Raw genomic sequence first — 19,731 nt, 5'->3', positions numbered from 1 at the left:
AACTATGGTTTAGCTTGAACCATCTTGAGTCATCTATGCCAGATTTTCGTTGCTTTCTTGACTCCGTACAGAATGATCGCCAAAAACTATGATAATAATTCGCGGACGTAGACGATACTATGCAAGGTGTATTCAAGGCACCCTACAAAAACAGGTTAAAGCCTGCTTCGCGGTGGCCAAAGCATTTAAAGCACGGCACGAATTGCGAATAAGAAAAAACAGACACACAAATAATAGCACTATAGCTAGATATGAAGAGACGGTCTATTCCCTGTGATCGGCTTGGTATAGACGGTCTATTCCCTGCGATCTGCTCGGTATCTTCTATTTAATCAGAGCAAATGACACTCTACATGGTACCGACAGATTAACCTGAGTCAAAAACATCATACGAGTCGATTTAACCAACAACCCTGGAGGAACATTTCTGATGAATAAACACAGTCCCGGTTATAGTTTAACGATTATTTTATTTAATATAAGATTAAAATGAATTAATTTATGATTGAAGTTAAAAGCGAATTGTGATAAATAACTATGGTTTTGCTTGAACCAGTATTTATTTCAAAACGTAAGCAATGAACGGATTTATAAAATATATAAACAAGCAATAAGCCAACATAACGCTACAGCTATAATCTTAGGTAAAATAGCTGGATGGTGGCTCAGCGCGACGTTGAATGTGATCGTGTGTGAATTTGACAAAGATATCATACTGCTCGGTCAGCTTACTGGTCAATAGGGCTTCGTACAATTCACAGAGTTTATTCTCCGATTCTTTAATCATATTCTCGCAAATGAGCTGCACCTGCTTGAATGTGAAAAGACCCCAATCCGATTCCAGTTCCGCTTGTCCTAGAATTGCGGCAAACTGCTTGGGTTTCTTTAGTGTTTTGATTGTATTATTAAGACCCTCGCATATTTGGTCAGGAGTGATTTTGAACTTTGAGAAGGGACTTGACTGCTTCCTGCTGCTGTGTTTTGCAAAGCGATAACAAGCAGCGTAAGGCAAATCCCATAATGTGACTTTTGGCGTTTCAGAATTGCGGGTATTATGAGAATTTGAACTCAATCGACGACGCTTTGTTGGACACACATCCAATGCATCCCAAGATACGATACGTTTACGTGAATTATAAGCCATTCCTTGGTTAATCAGCACAAATTTGTTAATAAGCACCCTAAAATTGCTACAAAGATGGTAATGAAGAAATTAATAGCAAGTTCTTGTTTCACATTCACAATTATTTACATTTTTGTTTTCCACTTTTTATTTGTTTTTTTTTTTCGTTATGATGACGGATAAGACGAGTTCTGATTTATTTATGATTGAAATCGAAATCGAATCGTGAAAAGTATATGATTTTGCTTGAATAATAATTCTAGGGTTACCTTATTGGAACATTATTGTCGAAAATTTATCACGTTAAGATTTGAAATTTTCATCTACAATTTCAAATACTATCAACAATCTTTGCCTGATTTTCGCTGCTTTCTTGACTCCGTACAAAATGGTCGCCAAAAACTAAGATAATAATTAGCGGACTTTGACGATACTATGCGAGGTACATTCGAGGCACCCTACGAAAACAGTTTAAAGCCTGCGTCGTGCTTGCCAAAGCTTATAATGAGAAAAAACAGACACAAAAATAATAGCACTATAGCTATAGATTTGAACTAAATAAGAGACGATAGATGTTCTAGAAAAATAGAAGATACCGAGCAGAACACAGGGAATAGACGGTCTATTCTCTGTGATCGGCTCGGTATAGACGGTATATTCCCTGTGATCTGCTCGGTATCTTATATTTAATCAGAGCAAATGACGCTTAAGTTTCATGCAAGGCGTAGTTAGTAGAACAAAGACTAAGGGCTAAAGTTATAATAGGATGTCTACTCTGTCTACATGGTACCGACCTATTAACCTGAGACAATATCTCATGCGAGTCGATTTAACCAACAGCCTAGAGAAACTGGCAATTCACAATACAAAAGAAAGTTTTATACACAAGAGTTTGTGACATACCACACATTGGTGATAACCGATTCCGTAAATTTCAGGGACTTAGAACGTGATTATTTTTGATTATATTATTTAATATTAGATATTAAGTATTAATTTTTAGATACTAGATTAAAATGAATTAGTTTAATATCTTTCGTCTATTTTGTTAACTCTTTTTGTGTATGATTGATGTTCAAAGTGAATTGTGATAAATAACTATGGTTTTACTTGAACCAGAATTTATTTCAAAACGTAAGCAATGAACGGATTTATAAATCATATAAACAAGCAATTAACTACTATAACGCTACAGCTATAACCTTAGGTGAAATAGCTGGATTGTGGCTCAGAGCGACGTTGAATCTGATCGTGTGTGAATTTGACAAAGATATCATATTGCTCGGTCAACTTAGTGGTCAATAGGGCCTCGTACAATTCACAGAGTTGATTTTCCGATTCGTTAATCATATTCTCGCAAATGAGCTGCACATGCTTGAGTGTGAAAAGACCCATTTCTGATTCCAGTTCTGCTTGACCCAGAATAGCGGCAAACTGCTTGCGTTTCATTAGTGTTTTGATGGTATTATTAAGACCCTCGTATATTTTGTCCGGAGTGATTTTCAACTTTGAGAAGGGACTTGACTATTTCCTGCTGCTGTGTTTTGCAAAACGATAACAAGCAGCGAAAGGCAAATCCCATAATGTGACTTTTGGCGTTTCAGAATTGCGGGTATTATGAGAATTTGAACTCAATCGACGACGCTTTGTTGGACACACATCCAATGCATCCCAAGATACGATACGTTTACGTGAATTATAAGCCATTCCTTGGTTAATCAGCACAAATTTGTTAATAAGCACCCTAAAATTGCTACAAAGATGGTAATGAAGAAATTAATAGCAAGTCCTTGTTTCACATTCACAAATATTTACGTTTTGGTTTTTTGCTTTTTATTCTTTTTTTCCCAACGATACTATCGAGTTCTCATTTAGTTACGATTGAAATCCAATACAATCGTGAAAAGTAACTATGAGTTTGCTTGACAGAAAGCTGTCCACCTCCCGCCGGACGAGACGATTGCGTGGACAAATACATATAAAATGGACAAACAATTAAAATATGATTAACTACGGCTAATTACGAGCTAAGTGTGCTGAAATACAAAAACAGGCTTCTGATCTGATTACGGGATACAGAATATTGTAATCAGAACATAGGACTGAACATAAGAAATACAGTGTTTTAAGGATAGAGGAATAAAATTTCAAGTAGGTACAGATAGGATTAACTGGCTCAGGAGAGTGTGGTTCAGCTATTAAAAGTTTGTGAATAAAGATAGCACCAAGCATTACTCTACGATTAATTAAAGAAGGAAGATTGATTAAAAGGAGTATGATGGCAAATTGACATTGCGATCCCAATTTAGACCGCGAAGAACAAAAAGCCGAAATTGCTTTTGAACAGATTTTTCATATGGAGGTGACCATGTGCAAGATCCGTACTCTAAGATAAGACGGATTAATGAAATATACAGAATTTTGGTTGTGTACGGATCGTCAAATTCTTTTGACCATCGTTTCACAAACCCAAGAACATTTATAGCTTTACTAACTTTACCAGAAATATGAGGATTAAAAGTTAATTTATGGTCCATAAGAACACATAATTCATTGATAATATCTAATCGTTCTAAGGCAGTGTCGTTAAGATAGTAAGTTGCTAAGTATGGAGTGCATCTATAAAAAGACATAACTTTACATTTATAGCCGTTAAGGTTTAATAGGTTGGTTTCACACCATCTCTGAAGATCATTAAGATCGGATTCAAGCAGGCAAGAAGACGATATGTCTTTAAAACTGAGGTAAAGCTTAAAATCATCCGCGTACATAAGCACACGAGAATGTGTCACTACCAATGGAAGATCATTTATAAAAAGAGTGAATAGCTTTTTTGCTTCGATGTGCTTGCGCCAAGTTAGCCTTCTATATAGGATGCCAAGGTAAGTAACATAATCGGCTTGAGGAACTGGTACGTTGTTTAGCAATCCAATAATTTTGCATTGTATTGGGCATTTGGATCTGCTGAGGATTGCCGTGTCACCGGCAAAAGTGGACGTTGTAAGTCCTAAACTCGTTGGTAGGTCTGCAGTGTACACTAGGTAGAGCAATGGGCCGAGTACATTTAAACAATGCAATGTTGCAATGTTAGCGGGTATCGTATGTTAGGATCGTATGTTATGCTCGTATGTTAGGAACGTATGTTATGATCGTATGTGGCCAACCACGTATCTTCGGGTCAGCGCTTGCAGCCTCTCTTGAGCAGCTTCTGTGGGTGAGAGATAAGAAAACTCACTTTATCTATGCAAATGAAGTAATAAATATTCTCCTGTTGCTAAGGGAATGCTTTCTAATGGGAGAAAAAGAGAAAGGCAGCCGTGTCTATAGGACCGTTTTAGAGAATTCAGGATGGCGGCGAGGTGGATACACCAAGCGTCTGTTTGAATAGGTTTCTAAGTTCTTGGAGCAAACCGTAGGAGTCATTGCAAATTTGTACTTATGCAAAGTGAGATGTGTTAAGTGGTCAAGTGATAGAAAAAAAAAATAATTAACAAAGTCAAGAAAATTTTTAAATTTATAAATAATTGATACATAATTGCTTCAAAAGAATTACATATATTTTAGTTGAAAAAAAGAAAAAATTTTTTCCTTCAAAGTGCTTGAAAAGTTTAAAGATATACATTTGGGCCAAGTCCCCAAGAGGGCGGACCATATTTTATTTGTCAAGGTGATAGCCGAGTCACATAAGCATAACGAAAGCAATAAATACTTGCACTGGCCATCGTACCATTATTCACATTCCCAAAAGCGCTAAACGGACAATCACCCCAAAAAGACGCATAACAACATACAAATATACGAGAAATAACTATCAGCTGATAGAGCGAAATAACTAAGTATCTGCATTTAAAAATTTTATCTAAAGAAGAACAAAAATAAGAAAGCCCAAGTACAGAAAAACACAGAAAAGAAAAGAACTTTGAAGGGCGACTACTGAGCCCTTGCCCGAATGCATACTTAGGATGCCGATTTTTTGTTAGTTAAGCTAGGATTAGGTATAGAAAAAAAACTATAAATTAATTTTTTTGTTAGTGTTTTTTTTTTGTGTCGAATGGTTAAATATATAATTAAATATAAGTAAAATTAATTAAATTTTGGAACTATGGAAAGGTAAAGGCAAACGGGCAAAGTCAGCAGAAAGAAAAAAAAACCATACAAAAAAAAAAGAAAAAAAGAAAAACAACAACTAAAATCACTTATTTACATACATGGTTAGGATCAATATAAAATTACAGGGTATGCATATTCGGTGTTAGAATATTTTTTTATCTTTCTTTACTTTCCTTAACAACAGCAATACGGAGAAAGCGCTTTCGACGTTGGAGAATGAAGCTGTAAGTAATATGCACACATTATTTGTTTATGTACAGAAATATTCTTCACCCCTTGCACCTGCCCTTTTTCGTTAAAATCAATAAAATTATATTCCCAACATAAAGCAAAACAAAGAAAAAAAAAAAACTCCAACAACAAGCAAAGAGATTTCCCGTTATTATGCGTGGGCAAATCGTTTTTTTTTTTGTATGTTCTTTCTTGGCTTAGCCACATTGCTAAATTGTCTGTGCGCCTAGTCTACAGCTGTTGCTAGCGCTAATTCTTGTTTTTTTATTTTTGAGATACTTTAGCTGAAATAGCGGCACTTCTTGCCGACGTTCTGTTTTGTTAATAAATTTTGATGATATTTTTTTTTCCTCTATTTGTAAGAGCGATCATTTTTTTATAACTTTAAGTATGATTAATAATCTAAATTTTTTTCTCTTGGATAATTAATAAAATTTTATAATGTCTGTTTAAAATTTATCGTTGAATTCATCCATCTACACATGTCTCCCCAGTAAAGAAAAAGGGATCATCTGAAGCTGAAGCTTCAAGCGGCCGATGATCATAGGAAGGGTGGGCAAAGGTCAATCACAAATCCACCAGTGATTGAGACTGTGAAAATGCATCTTGCATTATCAGCGTAGGGAATTCCATCTTTTGTTTCTATATTTCTTTTCTATCTTTTTTTTCTATCTTTGATTTTTTTTTTGTATTCTCTCTCTCTTGTCGCATGCACGCTCACTTTAAATAATATAGCAATGAGAAAAGCAGGCAGGTCGGCGAAATATAATTAATTGTGGTAACTGAACTACACCCCCTTGTCGACGAGCTAGTGCCGGAAATTTACAGCGTGCCAGCCGATATCCAGCTACTGCATGACCAGCTACAACTATACGTTACCCGTTACAGTTATAATTATATCATTATTATATTATTTGGCGCCCAACCGTGAGGCCTCATTACAACATTTAGATGAAGTCAATGAAACTCGCAAATATTAAATTTTCAAAGAATAAGAAATGTCTATTTCTATCCTTTCACTTTAATGACGCCTTTAGATTCGCTGGTGAGTTCGGAACACAGAAAGCAAAATACAAGTATTAGCTTCTGTCCATCAACTTAGCAAACTATTTGAGTCAACTTTAGAACTAAATATTGAGACGAGAAATTTGCTGGAATTTAAACAGAAATTTAAACTAATGTCCAAGTGCTTAACCGTTTTTAAAACGTTGATTTTTATTTAGGTTCTTGCATGTATTCATGAATACATCTATGGCTTACGCTCGCTCAGTCGCATAGGAATTTTAATCAATACTCTCCGGGAATGCGATTTAACCACGATTGAGTTGGTGTTTGCTTAAATCTATAAATTGAAAATTTGCCCATTGTAAGCGCATAGGATTCGTCAAGAGAACCATCAAAAGAAGTTTTCGATGACCACGATTTCAATGAGTGAGGATATTTTCAATTCTAATTCTATTCTAAACTATCTATCCTATTTCTATTCTAATATTTTTAAAAAAAAATAACTATCACTAATTTTATTTAAATGGTCTGTTTACGCTAATAGGCAGTTTTTATGCTTTACTGTGGGAGAGTGTAGCATGGCATGAATTCATTTTTTTATATGATTTATTTTGGTTGCTTTTTGTTTCGATTGTTTACTGAATTGGATTCGATTCATTTGTCTTTTATTCATTGTCTTTCTAATTACTATCGATTTTTAATATATTCTATTAGATTCTTATAAATACAATACTTACTAAATATAATAGCAGTTAGTTAAAATTATTTCCATCGGTAGTAGGGTCAAATAACACTTATAGTAAGATAGGGTTAAACTGTATGAAATTAAATTTGATTTACAATAAGTGACGAAGATACTGGCAACATAACTATCAGGGAAACTCCCATCGATACTGCTCCTTCTACGAGTGCAGGTATGAGGACAAGGTCCCAAACACAGTTGCTACAAGAACAAGCAGCTAGAAGTCACTCCTTTGTTTCGGAAAGGTCGAACGTAGAAACTGGGGTCACTTCAATAAGGGAAAACATAATTGATCATGACCAATTTAGAACGTTGCAAAACGAATTAATGACTGCTTTAACTGCGCAAATGACTCGTCTTATTGAGACAAATGTGACGGCCTGCGTGCAAAGGCTTAATCCAGTAGCACCAAGGCGAACATCCCCGTTAGATCAGATAGATCAGCTGGATCTAAATACCTTTAATGTGTCTGGTGAGGATCCGCGAAGAGGAGATTATGGTCAGAGATCATCTGCCAGCAGAAGTGTAAAGTCAGACTTGTTGAAAAGGCCAGATAAAGTTTCTCATATTATGAACGGGTGGAAACTTATGTTTACTGGTAAAGGACTGTCAATAGATCACTTTATTTATCGAGTAGAAGCTTTGACTCACCAAACGCTTGAAGGAAATTTTGATATTATGTGCCGAAACGCCAGTTCATTATTTGAAGGAAAAGCAAATGAATTCTATTGGCGGTATCATAAATCAGTAGGACAAATTATATGGAGCACCTTGTGTTCGGCATTTAAAAAGCAGTTTAAAGATTTGCGAGATGATGGGGACATCGAAGAGGACATGAGGCGTAGAAAACAGGATGTCAATGAAACTTTTAATCAATTTTATGACGCTATAATCACTTTGGGCGATAAGATGGATCACACCATGAGCAACAACCGACTAGTGAGAATTTTAAAAAATAATTTGAGACCGGAAATACGACAAGAAATTTTAAATATCGAGATCACCTCAGTCTCTGAATTACGGGAGGTATGTAGAAAACGTGAGTCCTTTTTAGCTGATGTGAAACGTAGTCATGGTTATTATAAAAAAACTCCATTTGAAAAGGAAGTATCAGAGCTATTGCCGTCAGAGCAGGATCTGGAAGAATCAGATATTGAAGTCGAAGACGAAATAGAAATAGATGCATTATCCTTAATTTGTTGGAATTGTAGAAGGGAAGGGCATCGGTACCAGGATTGTCTGGAAGAAAAGAGAATCTTCTGCTATGGCTGCGGCCTGGATAATACATATAAACCTAACTGTGCCAAATGTGCAAAAAACGGGTACAAGAGCGCGCAGAACGTGGGACACAGACCAAAAGTGCTGCGTGCTCCCAAACCGAATACCCAATCGAACAAGTAACCCACAGTACCGCGAGATGTCCAACCACAAATAACTTAGTCTCTGAAACCCTCCAGAAAAATATATCCAGCTCACAATCGCGTAGCAAAAAACGACAAAAATCCTTCTGGACGGAAATTAAAAATGTTCAAAGAAGTATGGATAGTATTTGTGCTTTAGATCAGGGCAGTTATGATCCGCGCCCATTTATTACGGTGGGCATATTAGATCGCGCAGTTAGTGGATTGTTAGACTCGGGGGCTGGAGTATCTTGTATTGGTGGTGAGTTGGCCAAACAAATAATATCTGGAATGTCATACAAGAAATCACCAAAAAATAACAAACTTTGTAAGCAGGCTTACAGAAAAATGGAAGGCCATTACAACAAATCAGTCTTCGAAAAAAAAAATCAGAAATGGCTTGATGATTCGCTTTTTATACCCATGCAAAAAGGTTATATTAATTTTTGTCAGAAGTGTGCAACGCATAGAAGGAAGCATTTCCGACCATATAAGTATATATATTCTTGATCAGCACGACGAGACGAGTTCAAATACCCATGTCCGTCCGTCCGTCCGACCGTCTGTCCGTCCGTCTGGATCAACGCAAACTCCTCATAGACCGTTGGAGCTACAGAGCTGAAATTTTGCATGTAGGCTTGTATATACTGCAGGCGTTGTATATCTCGGATTCAGCCGGATCGGATCACTATATCTATATATATATAGCTCCCATACAAATGGCAAAGTCACGAACAGTGACTTTTCTTAATAACTTCGATAACGATTTTCCGAGCTATTGTCATGAAATTTAATATTGGTGAGTTTATTACACATATAAACGATTGTGCCAAATTTAATCAAGATCGGGTGACTATATCATATAGCTCCCATAGGAACGATCTTTCGAAAACAGTGACTTTTGTCAATAACTTCGTTACTTTTGACGCGATTGCTTTCAAATTAAACATTTGTTAGTTTAATATATCTGTTAATGACTATGCCAAATTTGATAAAGATCGGGTTACTTTATCATATAGCTCCCATAGGAACGATCGGTGGAAAACAGTGACTTTGATCAATATCTTAGTTTTTATCTAAATCTATGTTAAGATTGTAGGCCGTTCTTTCGCAAACATTAGCCTTTTTAGCTTGAACGTTTTTTCACTTTGATGGCTATAGGTAAGGAAAGAGTTACCATAAAAGTTGCAAGGGTATTCCTACTTTGACGCGGTCGAAGTTAGCCCCGGCCCTCTAGTTTTGTATAATATGACGTCTAGTTCACACATGTGTCGACCCAAGAAGGATTTCGGTTATCTCTGCCCTAAAGTACAGACTAGAAAAGTGTTAAGCCTTGTAAAGGAAACCACGTGCGATGAGTTAATGGTGGCAACAAGCACTAGTCTGTATAAATCCGGAATACGAACCGCATCAAAAAACGTTACAGAGCTTAATGGAAATAAGACGGCAGGACAAAAAATTAAAAAGTCATTGGACGCACAAGCACAATTGCCAAATCCGTACTCGCCTGAAGAAGCTCTGGCTCTATACATGGATGTAGGCTACACGAAGCATACGTACAAGCTAATGCGATGTAGTGCTAAGGAGAGGAATTCTGATATATATCCGAGTTACCAAAGGTTGCACTCAGAGTATTCAGCTGAGACAACTTTGCAAAGTCGACCATACCGTTAGTCGAATTAGACAGGCGAACTCCCCAGTTTTTGATAATCAATTATTGGAAAATAATAATAAAATAAAATTAACTGCAGTACATAAATGGGGCTGTGATGAAAGCAGTGGACCGGCAAAAGTTTGAAAATGGTGAAACCAATATGCTCGATCAGCAGCTTTTTGCAGTTTGCCTTGTACCATTAAAAATTCAGCTTGGATCAAAAGTTTTATGGAAAAACCCACGGCCTTCCTCAACTCGCTATTGTAGGCCTTTAAAACTAATTTGCCAAAAGGAAACAAGCGAATTAATTAGATCAGAGAGCGACCATGCAAAAAACCAAGTACAAAATATTCAACCAACGACTACCAATTTATATACAATTATGCACGAATTTCACATGGAATTTGTAGAGCCGCGCCAAAAAATATGAATAATATTAGTTTGGTAAAAAATTATAGAATTGATGCAGATCTCTTTAAATATGGTTTATCAACATTGCATGCGTGGATACGATTTTTGGAATGCGTTCTACATATTGCCTACAGATTCTCAATAAAAAATGGCAAGCTCCAGGTGAAGATAAGGCAAAGGTAGAAGCTAGAAAATCTGAAATCCAATTCCAGCTTAGAAAGCAAATGGGCTTATTGGTGGATATTCCAGTGGGTAGTAGTGGCAATACGAACAATGGAAATACCGCCAGACGGTTTTTTAGCAAACCTAATTTAGTAGCCTGTATTACTGGAGTTAGCGAAGCTCTAATATATAGGTTTAGTGTTATACTAAGGGTAATGGCTTGTGAATATCAAGTCAATACTGATCTATTCAGCTCATATGCCATGGAAACAGCTGAAATGTATGTCGACAAATATCCATGGTTTTACAAGCCGTCATCTGTACACAAAGTTTTAATACATGGAGCGGACATCATCAACAATGCGGGACTTCCTATTGGTATATTGTCCGAAGAAGAACTTGAAGCCAGGAATAAGGATTTTAGGAATATACGATTAAAACATTCCCGTAAGGACAAGAGGAGCAATACAATGGAAGATGTTATGAATGGACTACTTGTTTCATCTGATCCTCTTATAACGACTCTCTCCAAAACAACAAAAGCCACTTTCAAAAAAATGAATTTAGACATAACCGTTAAAATTTTCAATGGAATATGTCTTCATTTGCGCAAGTTGCTACTAAAGTTCCGCTAGATGGGCAGCCTGGCCCACTGTGCGGCCCTCTGGTTTTTTAATAAATTCTGCAGTGAAGAGTTCAGAAAATATAAAAATATATATATGTTTGTTCAAAGAAAGGTAAGTAACGGTGACGCGTAAATGAGAGTTATCCCCGCGATGGAAACTTTCGATGTGGTTTTCGGTTTAAATATTTTGAACAAACTCTTTGCAACGGTTCGAATATATAAGATAGACCTTGCCTGGTGATAGAATTAGATCACGTTTGTTTATTTGAATTGGGATAATCCTTGCATGTAGAATATAGTTATTGGAGAAATGATTAAATCTCCCTCGATGTTGCCCAAAGAATATAAGAGTTTACTCCGATTACTGTTTAGAATATCGTTGAGAAAGTAATAGTCCTTGCTGCCGAACTTCCTGATGTCCTTTGCATTAATCTCCTTAGGTGCTGAGGTATCCTTGAAGCTTAGTTCACCTTAGCGGCATAGCCATTTCTTTGGTAACTCGGATATATATCAGCATTCCTCTCCTTAGCACTACATCGCATTAGCTTGTACGTATGCTTCGTATAGCCTACATCCATGTATAGAGCCAGAGCTTCTTCAGGCGAGTACGGATTTGGCAATTGTGCTTGTGCGTCCAATGACTTTTTAATTTTTTGTCCTGCCGTCTTATTTCCATTAAGCTCTGTAACGATTTTTGATGCGGTTCGTATTCCGGATTTATACAGACTAGTGCTTGTTGCCACCATTAACTCATCGCACGTGGTTTCCTTTACAAGGCTTGACACTTTTCTGGTCTGTACTTTAGGGCAGAGATCACCGAAATCCTTCTTGGGTCGACCCATGTGTGAACTAGACGACGTATTATACAAAAAAACCGAATCATCAAGCCATTTCTGATTTTTTTTTTCGAAGACTGATTTGTTGTAATGGCATGCCTTCCATTTTTCTGTAAGCCTGCTTACACAGTTTTTTATTTTTTTGGTGATTTCCTTTTTTGAAAGGTTTCTGTTTTTTAAAATTGTACCAAATATAAGTTCTTTTAAAGCAATAACTTTTTTTGTGGCGATATTTTCGCCAAGCCAAGTGCTATACAGCGTGCGCTTTGGGACCGACATAGAACCTAAAAAGTGTAATAAACTTAGCAGATGGTCGTAGATGGCTACCATTTTGAACACGTTAAAATCACAAAGACTCACACGATACATAAATGCTAATACTAGCTTGAATAAGATTGAATAAATTAAGTTATAGTTCAGAGAAGTTAGTATAAGGCCCAAAACCGTACTTGTTAAAACAACCTACTTCAAACACATTTATTTTGCTACACATGAATAGACGGTCACAAAATAATTTTTTTTATTGAATACATACCTTTTCTAGACGAAAACAAAAGTAATTGGGCCAATTTGTTTTAATTTGTTTAAGTTGAAGATCAACCAAGAAAGATCAAAAAGTGCAACCAAATATTTGCATGCCACGTGCTGAACATCTGTTCACTTTGAAAGCCCGCAGCTGATCAGGGGTGCATTGAAAAAATCTCACGAAAGCGTTTTTAAGCTTTTACAAGTGTTGCCAATTAGGATAAATAGCAAAACAAACGAATTTTTAAAAAGTTAATTTTGACTTATGTCCCGCTAGACCGCTCAGTTGGCCCACTGTGTACCGTCTTGATGCGGCTACAGCGTCGACGCGTCGCGGAGAGAACAACCTCCCGACAGCGGACGCTGCGCTGCATGCCGACGCCAAAGAGCTCATGAGAAAATTGAAAGTGAGAGAGAGACGGCGATCGTGACGCGTGCCAAGGCACAAGACGCATCGTATGTTTTCACCGTTAGGACATAAGTAGGCAGAGCAAGGGTGGGTTTGAACAGAGAGTTAGAATTAGGAGAAAATCACTTCGCCAGTGACCACGAGAGTGCAAAGCTAAAAAGTGAGCAACCAGCAACAGAAAACAAGGGCATAGAACCATAGGCAACCATGAAGTGAAATACCAGGATTAGTAGGATAGCCCATGTCCTAAGGTCCCCCTTTTTTTTGCATGAGTGCGGTAGGGACCCAAATTACAAAAGATGTTTAGAATTAGTTAATTATCAATAAACTCTATACTATTATCGTTTAACACACAGAGCATTATCTCTTTATTTGTCATCAAATTTATGTCTACCCTTTCCCTTCCCTTTTCCTTGGCCACTTAACTATTTGAGTGGAGCCGAAGGATCAGCGGACTTCGGCAGGATGAGTTATTCTCCTGCAGACGAAGTCAGTCGCTGATCTCCAGGCTCAGTCACTCAAGGTGAAGAGGCAAGACGAGATCAGTCGTTGCAGTTCCTCTTCACCATCCCTTTCTAATAACCCCATTAACATTTCCTTTCACGCTTCCCTTTCCCAGTCCAACGGGTCTTGGCCAAGCGGGCTTCGCTTGGCAGACAAGATCAGTCGTTGCTACTCCTCTTGGACTCTCCTCCTACCCCTTTCCCTTCCCTTTCTACCCCTTCATGTGGTCTCAGTCTCATATCCTAATACTCATCAAGATCTCCAGATCAAATAAATGTTCTGTAGACGGGACTCTGGGACTGAGAACTGTACCCCAGCCAGAGCTTCCTTACAAATGATACCCTGTTCGATCATTTCATTTCATTTATTTGTTTGTTGATTTCTATATCAAACGTTAGGGGATATTTGTATGGTCGTTTATAAATTGGGTCCTCATGTTTTGTATGAATAGAGTGCTTTATAGTACTCGTGAAAGTCAAATTTTCACTTTCGCGGTACTGAATGTCACTGAATTCGTACAAGACTTTTTTAAGTTTTGTGTTTCTTCGTTGTTTAAATGGTCGAGTCTATACTCATTACTTTCTATTATTTCATTTTCAATCGCAAAATTTGTGTCTGGGTCCCTATCTGCAGGTGGCTCCAAACATTCTATATTTTGTTCTCTTTCTATTTTTTCATTATCTCTGAAATAAAATGTATAGTTTCCTAGTTTTGCGTATTCTTCTTCGTAATTTATTTGGGCTTTACATGTTTTTAGGAAAGTTCTGCCTATCAACATGTCATATTTATTTGAAAATTTATGAATATAAAATTTTTGTTCTGTCGGACAAAGTTTACTGGGTGCAAGAAAAATGATTTCTTTTAATTCTACTGCTCCTTCAATCATGTGTATTTTGGAATCTCCTAAATGGATTTTGAAATTTAAAAAGTTTTGGGACATTATGTTTATTGAAGATCCTGAGGCGACTACACATCTCAAAGGTTTATTGTTCATTATTATTCTGATGAAGGACTTGTCTCTATCTCTTCTTCCGATTGTTCAGAGGCATTCTGATGTGTCCATTTTGCTAATTCCACTATAACTTTCTCTTTGCCTTTTTGTAGACTGGTTTGCTACATTATTTTTTGGATAGTTATTTTGCTGTTGATAATTTATTGGATTTTGAGCCCTGTCAATATATAATTTTTGTTGAAATTCTTGGAAAAGTTTTTGGTTTTGTGTTGTATCGGATTGTTTTGTTTGAGACGGAGTTTTACTATTGGGTACAAAAGATTTTCCACTTTTTTGGTTTTGATTTTGGCTTTGATTTGATTTCCTGATTTCTGTAATACTATCCTCGTATAACCCTTCTCTTTGAGCTATTTGTTTCAGCTTGCTAACTGTGGTTATATCATACCTAGCTAACGTCATAAATAATCTATCGGGTAATTTTTTCTTGACTCCATCTTTTATAGTGTTATTTAAAGCATTTGTATAAAGAGTAGTGTTATTTGCATCGTTTTCCAGACTAAGCTTGTTTGTTATAATACACAAACATACGAAGGTTTCCTGTATAGTTGGTGTTGTAGTGGCGTCGAAGAATTTCCTCACATGGGGTCTGCGTCTTCAATTCGTTGATGAGGAATGTTCTTAGTTCCGCCCAGGTGTTGGCTTGTCCAATTTGCGAAAGTCGTTGTGCTTCTCCAGTGAGCTGCATCTCGATTGCGCTGAACAATATTTTATGTTGCCTTATGTCATGTGTTGGATATAGGTGCATGAGGAAATCTATCCTCCTTATGAATGATGTCAGATTCTCTGGTGCTCCATCATAGTTGGCCACCTGTCTTTACGAAGACAGTGCCTGATTGAGGTGGGCTTCGGTGAGTTCTACGGCCATTTTTGTTTTTTAGTGGTGTTTTATTGTATACGCACACAAGTTGGCGTTTTGTTCCACAATTGGAGTTTCTCGTTGTAACACACACAGTTAATATTTCCACACACAGTTGGCGTTTTTGTTCCACAATTGGAATTTTATGGCTGTAACACACAATTAACATTTCCACACAGTTGGCGTTTTTGTTCCACAATTGGAAGTTTTTGGTTGCAACACACAGTTGATATTTCCGCGCACAGTTGGCGTAAATATTTTTCACTGTTGTAGACTTTTGAGCGTTCCCGTAAGTTCTTGATGTCGGATCGGAGTTTTATAGTGATTATTCACTAATTCTATGTAACGCACGGATAATAATTTTATGTGTCACACGGATATAATAACAAGTTCACTTTTACCGCGCCAATTATATATCTGGTCTTACCAGAAAAAAAAAGGTATTGGTTTTGTTGAGTTGAAAGACGGTACTTTGTTCAATGAGTGAATACTTAAAACTAAAGTACAAAGATGTCTTAGAGTAATATTTATAGGCTAAACTTGTGAGCCCTCTAGTGGCGTGATCGATATTGGTGTGATTTGATTGGCCCGAATTTTAAAGCTGAATTAGCGTTCTCACGATTTTGGCTTTTAGGGGGACTATTATTATTGCAAGTGTTCAATTAAACGGATTTGATTGGCCCGAATTTTAATGCTTAATTAGCGTCCTCACGCTTTGGACTTTTAGGGTGACAATTGTTATTTGAAGTGTCCAATTGTTTATTATAAAAAACGGATGTTTACTTTAAAGTTTGATTTTAGGGGGCGAAAAGTTTATAAGGTTTTGTGTATTGAAGTTGGATATATGACTATATATACTTTTTATTTACTTTGTGTATACAATATTTGTTGCTCAATACAATGATTATATATCATTGTATTCTAAAATGCAGGTATTTAAACAGGGTAATACGTTTCATACCTTTTAGCTATTTTGGGTACCGAAATTAATAATCTTACACGTGCACTTTTACGCAACAAGTAATTTTTTGCATAAATGCTGACCTAATGTTCGAAAGTAATGTTACCTACTTAGGTACTTACCTGAATTGATTCAATGTTTTAAACCCGTTTCTAAAAAGAGGTAGATAATATTGTCTCGACTGCAGGTATTTAAACCACAAAACATTTGGGTGAAAAGTCCAAATCCCCAATTTCCGCTTTGTAGGTACTAAAATAATAACCAATCAAATGCACTTTTTCACAACAGGTAATTTTTTGAAAACACACACTTATCACTACAGAAACTACTTCTTAAAATGTCGATTGTAAATCCCATTACCCAGTAAAAGATTGTAGATGAAGAAGCGGTCATGAAGGCTTTGGCAGGGAGTGCGGCTTACGGGAAAAATAGAAATACCAGACACGTACGTTTAGGTAGATAATTAATATAAGTTTATTAATTAATTGAGACTTTGCAATAAAATGGCCGTTCTTATTCGTTCGCACCTTTTCGTCTCCACGTTTTGCCTATTACTTCTTCTTCACTTACCGATAACACCAGAAGAGGAGCATAACAGGGGAATCGGCATTTAGCTTTACCTCGCCCTTTCCTTCAGCCTGAAAAAAGTTATTATCAGCCAAAACAATTTTCTACGAATGTTTCTCAAGTTTTGAAAACAAATCTCTGTCACAACACATACGGCTGGTGGCGCCACTGTCCACAAACCAGTTCTATCGTTCAAAACATTTCGAGTCCAATGCGTTTAGCAAACCTAACGATGACTGTACTGTCTTATTTGTGTTCGATGCAACCTTCCGACAGCTTACACCGGGACAATTTGCTTTAGAATGGCCTTTGCCGCCACACGCAAAACAATTCCAAACCTTTTGCTTTTGCTTCCAATTGTCTCTCTGCATCGATTGCCTTTCCACCACTGTAAATGCTTTTGCGCTCTCGATAGGTTTTTCACTCTCTCTTTTGCGTTCTTCTTCTTCTCTCAGCTCTCTATGTCGACAACGAAATTGTCGAATTCGTCCAATATTTCGATTCCAACTCCAGCAATTTTGTCCAAGATTTTCTTGAAATCCGACAAATACTCGATATGCTCTGACCCTTCTGTATACGTTTACTTAGCAACGATTACAAAGTAAAACACAAAACCCAGTTTCGACTCGCATAAATAAAAATCCGTCACATAGTAAAGAGTTACCTATTACTGAGACGTCTCAGTGGAAAGAAGTCAAGAAATGTGATCGAATTTTTCAAAATTCGATAAAATAATTACGGTAAAGAAAATAATTTACACGTTGGACCGTGGTATTAATGAAAGAATCGATTTAGAAAAATATTTTTCACAGCGTGAAAAAGTAGCTGGTCTGAGAAGGTACCAATTGTCGCTAGACGACAATTTATTTAACAGCTGCAGCACTCCATACTTCAACATTTAAGGATCCAAAATAAAAAATTTAAGTATAACCCTCACTCCCAGATTGAAAACCATTATTAATGACGACGAAAAACTTGGAATAATGCGTAAATATCACAATGATCCCATCTGTAAAAAATTGCACCCATTGCCAGCTAAATAAAACACAACGACACACAAAGCAATCTATGGCTATAACACCAACACCTCAAAATGCTTTTGATGTTGTGTTAATTGACACAATAAAAACGGAAGACGGGTACGAATATGCGGTCACAGTCATCTGCGACTTAACAAAATACCTAGTTAGTATTCCTGTGCAAACTAAAAGTGCCAAAGACATAACCAACGCAATTTTTTAAAAAGTAATTTTGACGTATGGCCCTATCAAGAAAATAATTACTGATTTGGACACAGAATATAAAAATCAGGTAGCTTAAGAACTATATAATCTACTAGGAATTGACCTCGTCACTTCCACAGCATATCACCATCAAACTTTGGGAACCATCAAACGAAATCATAGAACATTGCATAAATATCATAGATCTTACGATTGCGATACATGGCTTACATATTATACTTATTGCTAAAATACCACGCCATCAACAGTTCATGAGCACTGTCCCTTTGAATTGATTTTTGGAAAAATTTCCATCCCCTATAGTTTTATGACATCCAATGAGATAGATCCAGTCTACAACATTGAAGCTTACCATAAAGAATTTAAATATAGATTACAGTGTGCACGTAAAATAGTAGAAAAACAAGGTAGTTAATCAAAATATCTATATATAAGATAGTTAGTATAGATAGAAAAAATAATAACTGCGAAAAAGATAGAAGTTATAACTAGAAAAAAAAAATTAACAGAGTAAAAGTTCATTTGGATAAAGTTATAAAAAATATAAAAATTCCGAATAAAACGAAAAAAAAAATTTCATTTATATATCAATTTATAAGCATACCGTTGCTGTAGTGTTCTTATGATAAAGCCTTAACGGTATGGTACTGTACTACATCAAGGCATATTCAATTTATACATAAGTACACACACACGCAGCGTGCCTCGCTACTTCTTTGCAACTTTCAACTTTTTTTTTTTGAATTCAAAAAACGCAAAGATAGTGTTTAATTTATATATGTTAATGACTGTGCAAATTTGATCAATAACGGGTCAGTGTTATTGTTATTATAACTATGGTTTAGCTTGAACCATCTTGAGTCATCTATGCCAGATTTTCGTTGCTTTCTTGACTCCGTACAGAATGATCGCCAAAAACTATGATAATAATTCGCGGACGTAGACGATACTATGCAAGGTGTATTCAAGGCACCCTACGAAAACAGGTTAAAGCCTGCTTCGCGGTGGCCAAAGCATTTAAAGCACGGCACGAACTGCGAATAAGAAAAAACAGACACACAAATAATAGCACTATAGCTAGATATGAAGAGACGGTCTATTCCCTGTGATCGGCTTGGTATAGACGGTCTATTCCCTGCGATCTGCTCGGTATCTTCTATTTAATCAGAGCAAATGACACTCTACATGGTACCGACAGATTAACCTGAGTCAAAAACATCATACGAGTCGATTTAACCAACAACCCTGGAGGAACATTTCTGATGAATAAACACAGTCCCGGTTATAGTTTAACGATTATTTTATTTAATATAAGATTAAAATGAATTAATTTATGATTGAAGTTAAAAGCGAA

General features: G+C 36.5%; 1 protein-coding gene across 1 annotated transcript; it reads right to left on the bottom strand.

Annotated features, from left to right (window-relative positions):
• Positions 1-522: 522 nt before the first annotated feature.
• Positions 523-1,394, bottom strand: LOC111519214 (akirin-like). Its single transcript, XM_023178817.2, has 2 exons — positions 1,253-1,394; positions 523-1,190 (listed from the first exon to the last, which is right to left on the bottom strand). Exon 2 carries the CDS (start codon positions 1,142-1,144, stop codon positions 641-643), a length of 504 nt encoding a protein of 167 aa, XP_023034585.1. The 5' UTR covers positions 1,145-1,190; positions 1,253-1,394; the 3' UTR covers positions 523-640.
• Between the last annotated feature and the right edge of the window lie 18,337 nt (positions 1,395-19,731).

The sequence above is a fragment of the Drosophila willistoni genome, unplaced genomic scaffold (genome assembly GCF_018902025.1).
Source record: "Drosophila willistoni isolate 14030-0811.24 unplaced genomic scaffold, UCI_dwil_1.1 Seg800, whole genome shotgun sequence".
NCBI lineage: Eukaryota > Metazoa > Arthropoda > Insecta > Diptera > Drosophilidae > Drosophila > Drosophila willistoni.
Note: the sequence above shows the minus strand (reverse complement) of the source record. Positions and strands in the feature narration are given on the sequence as shown.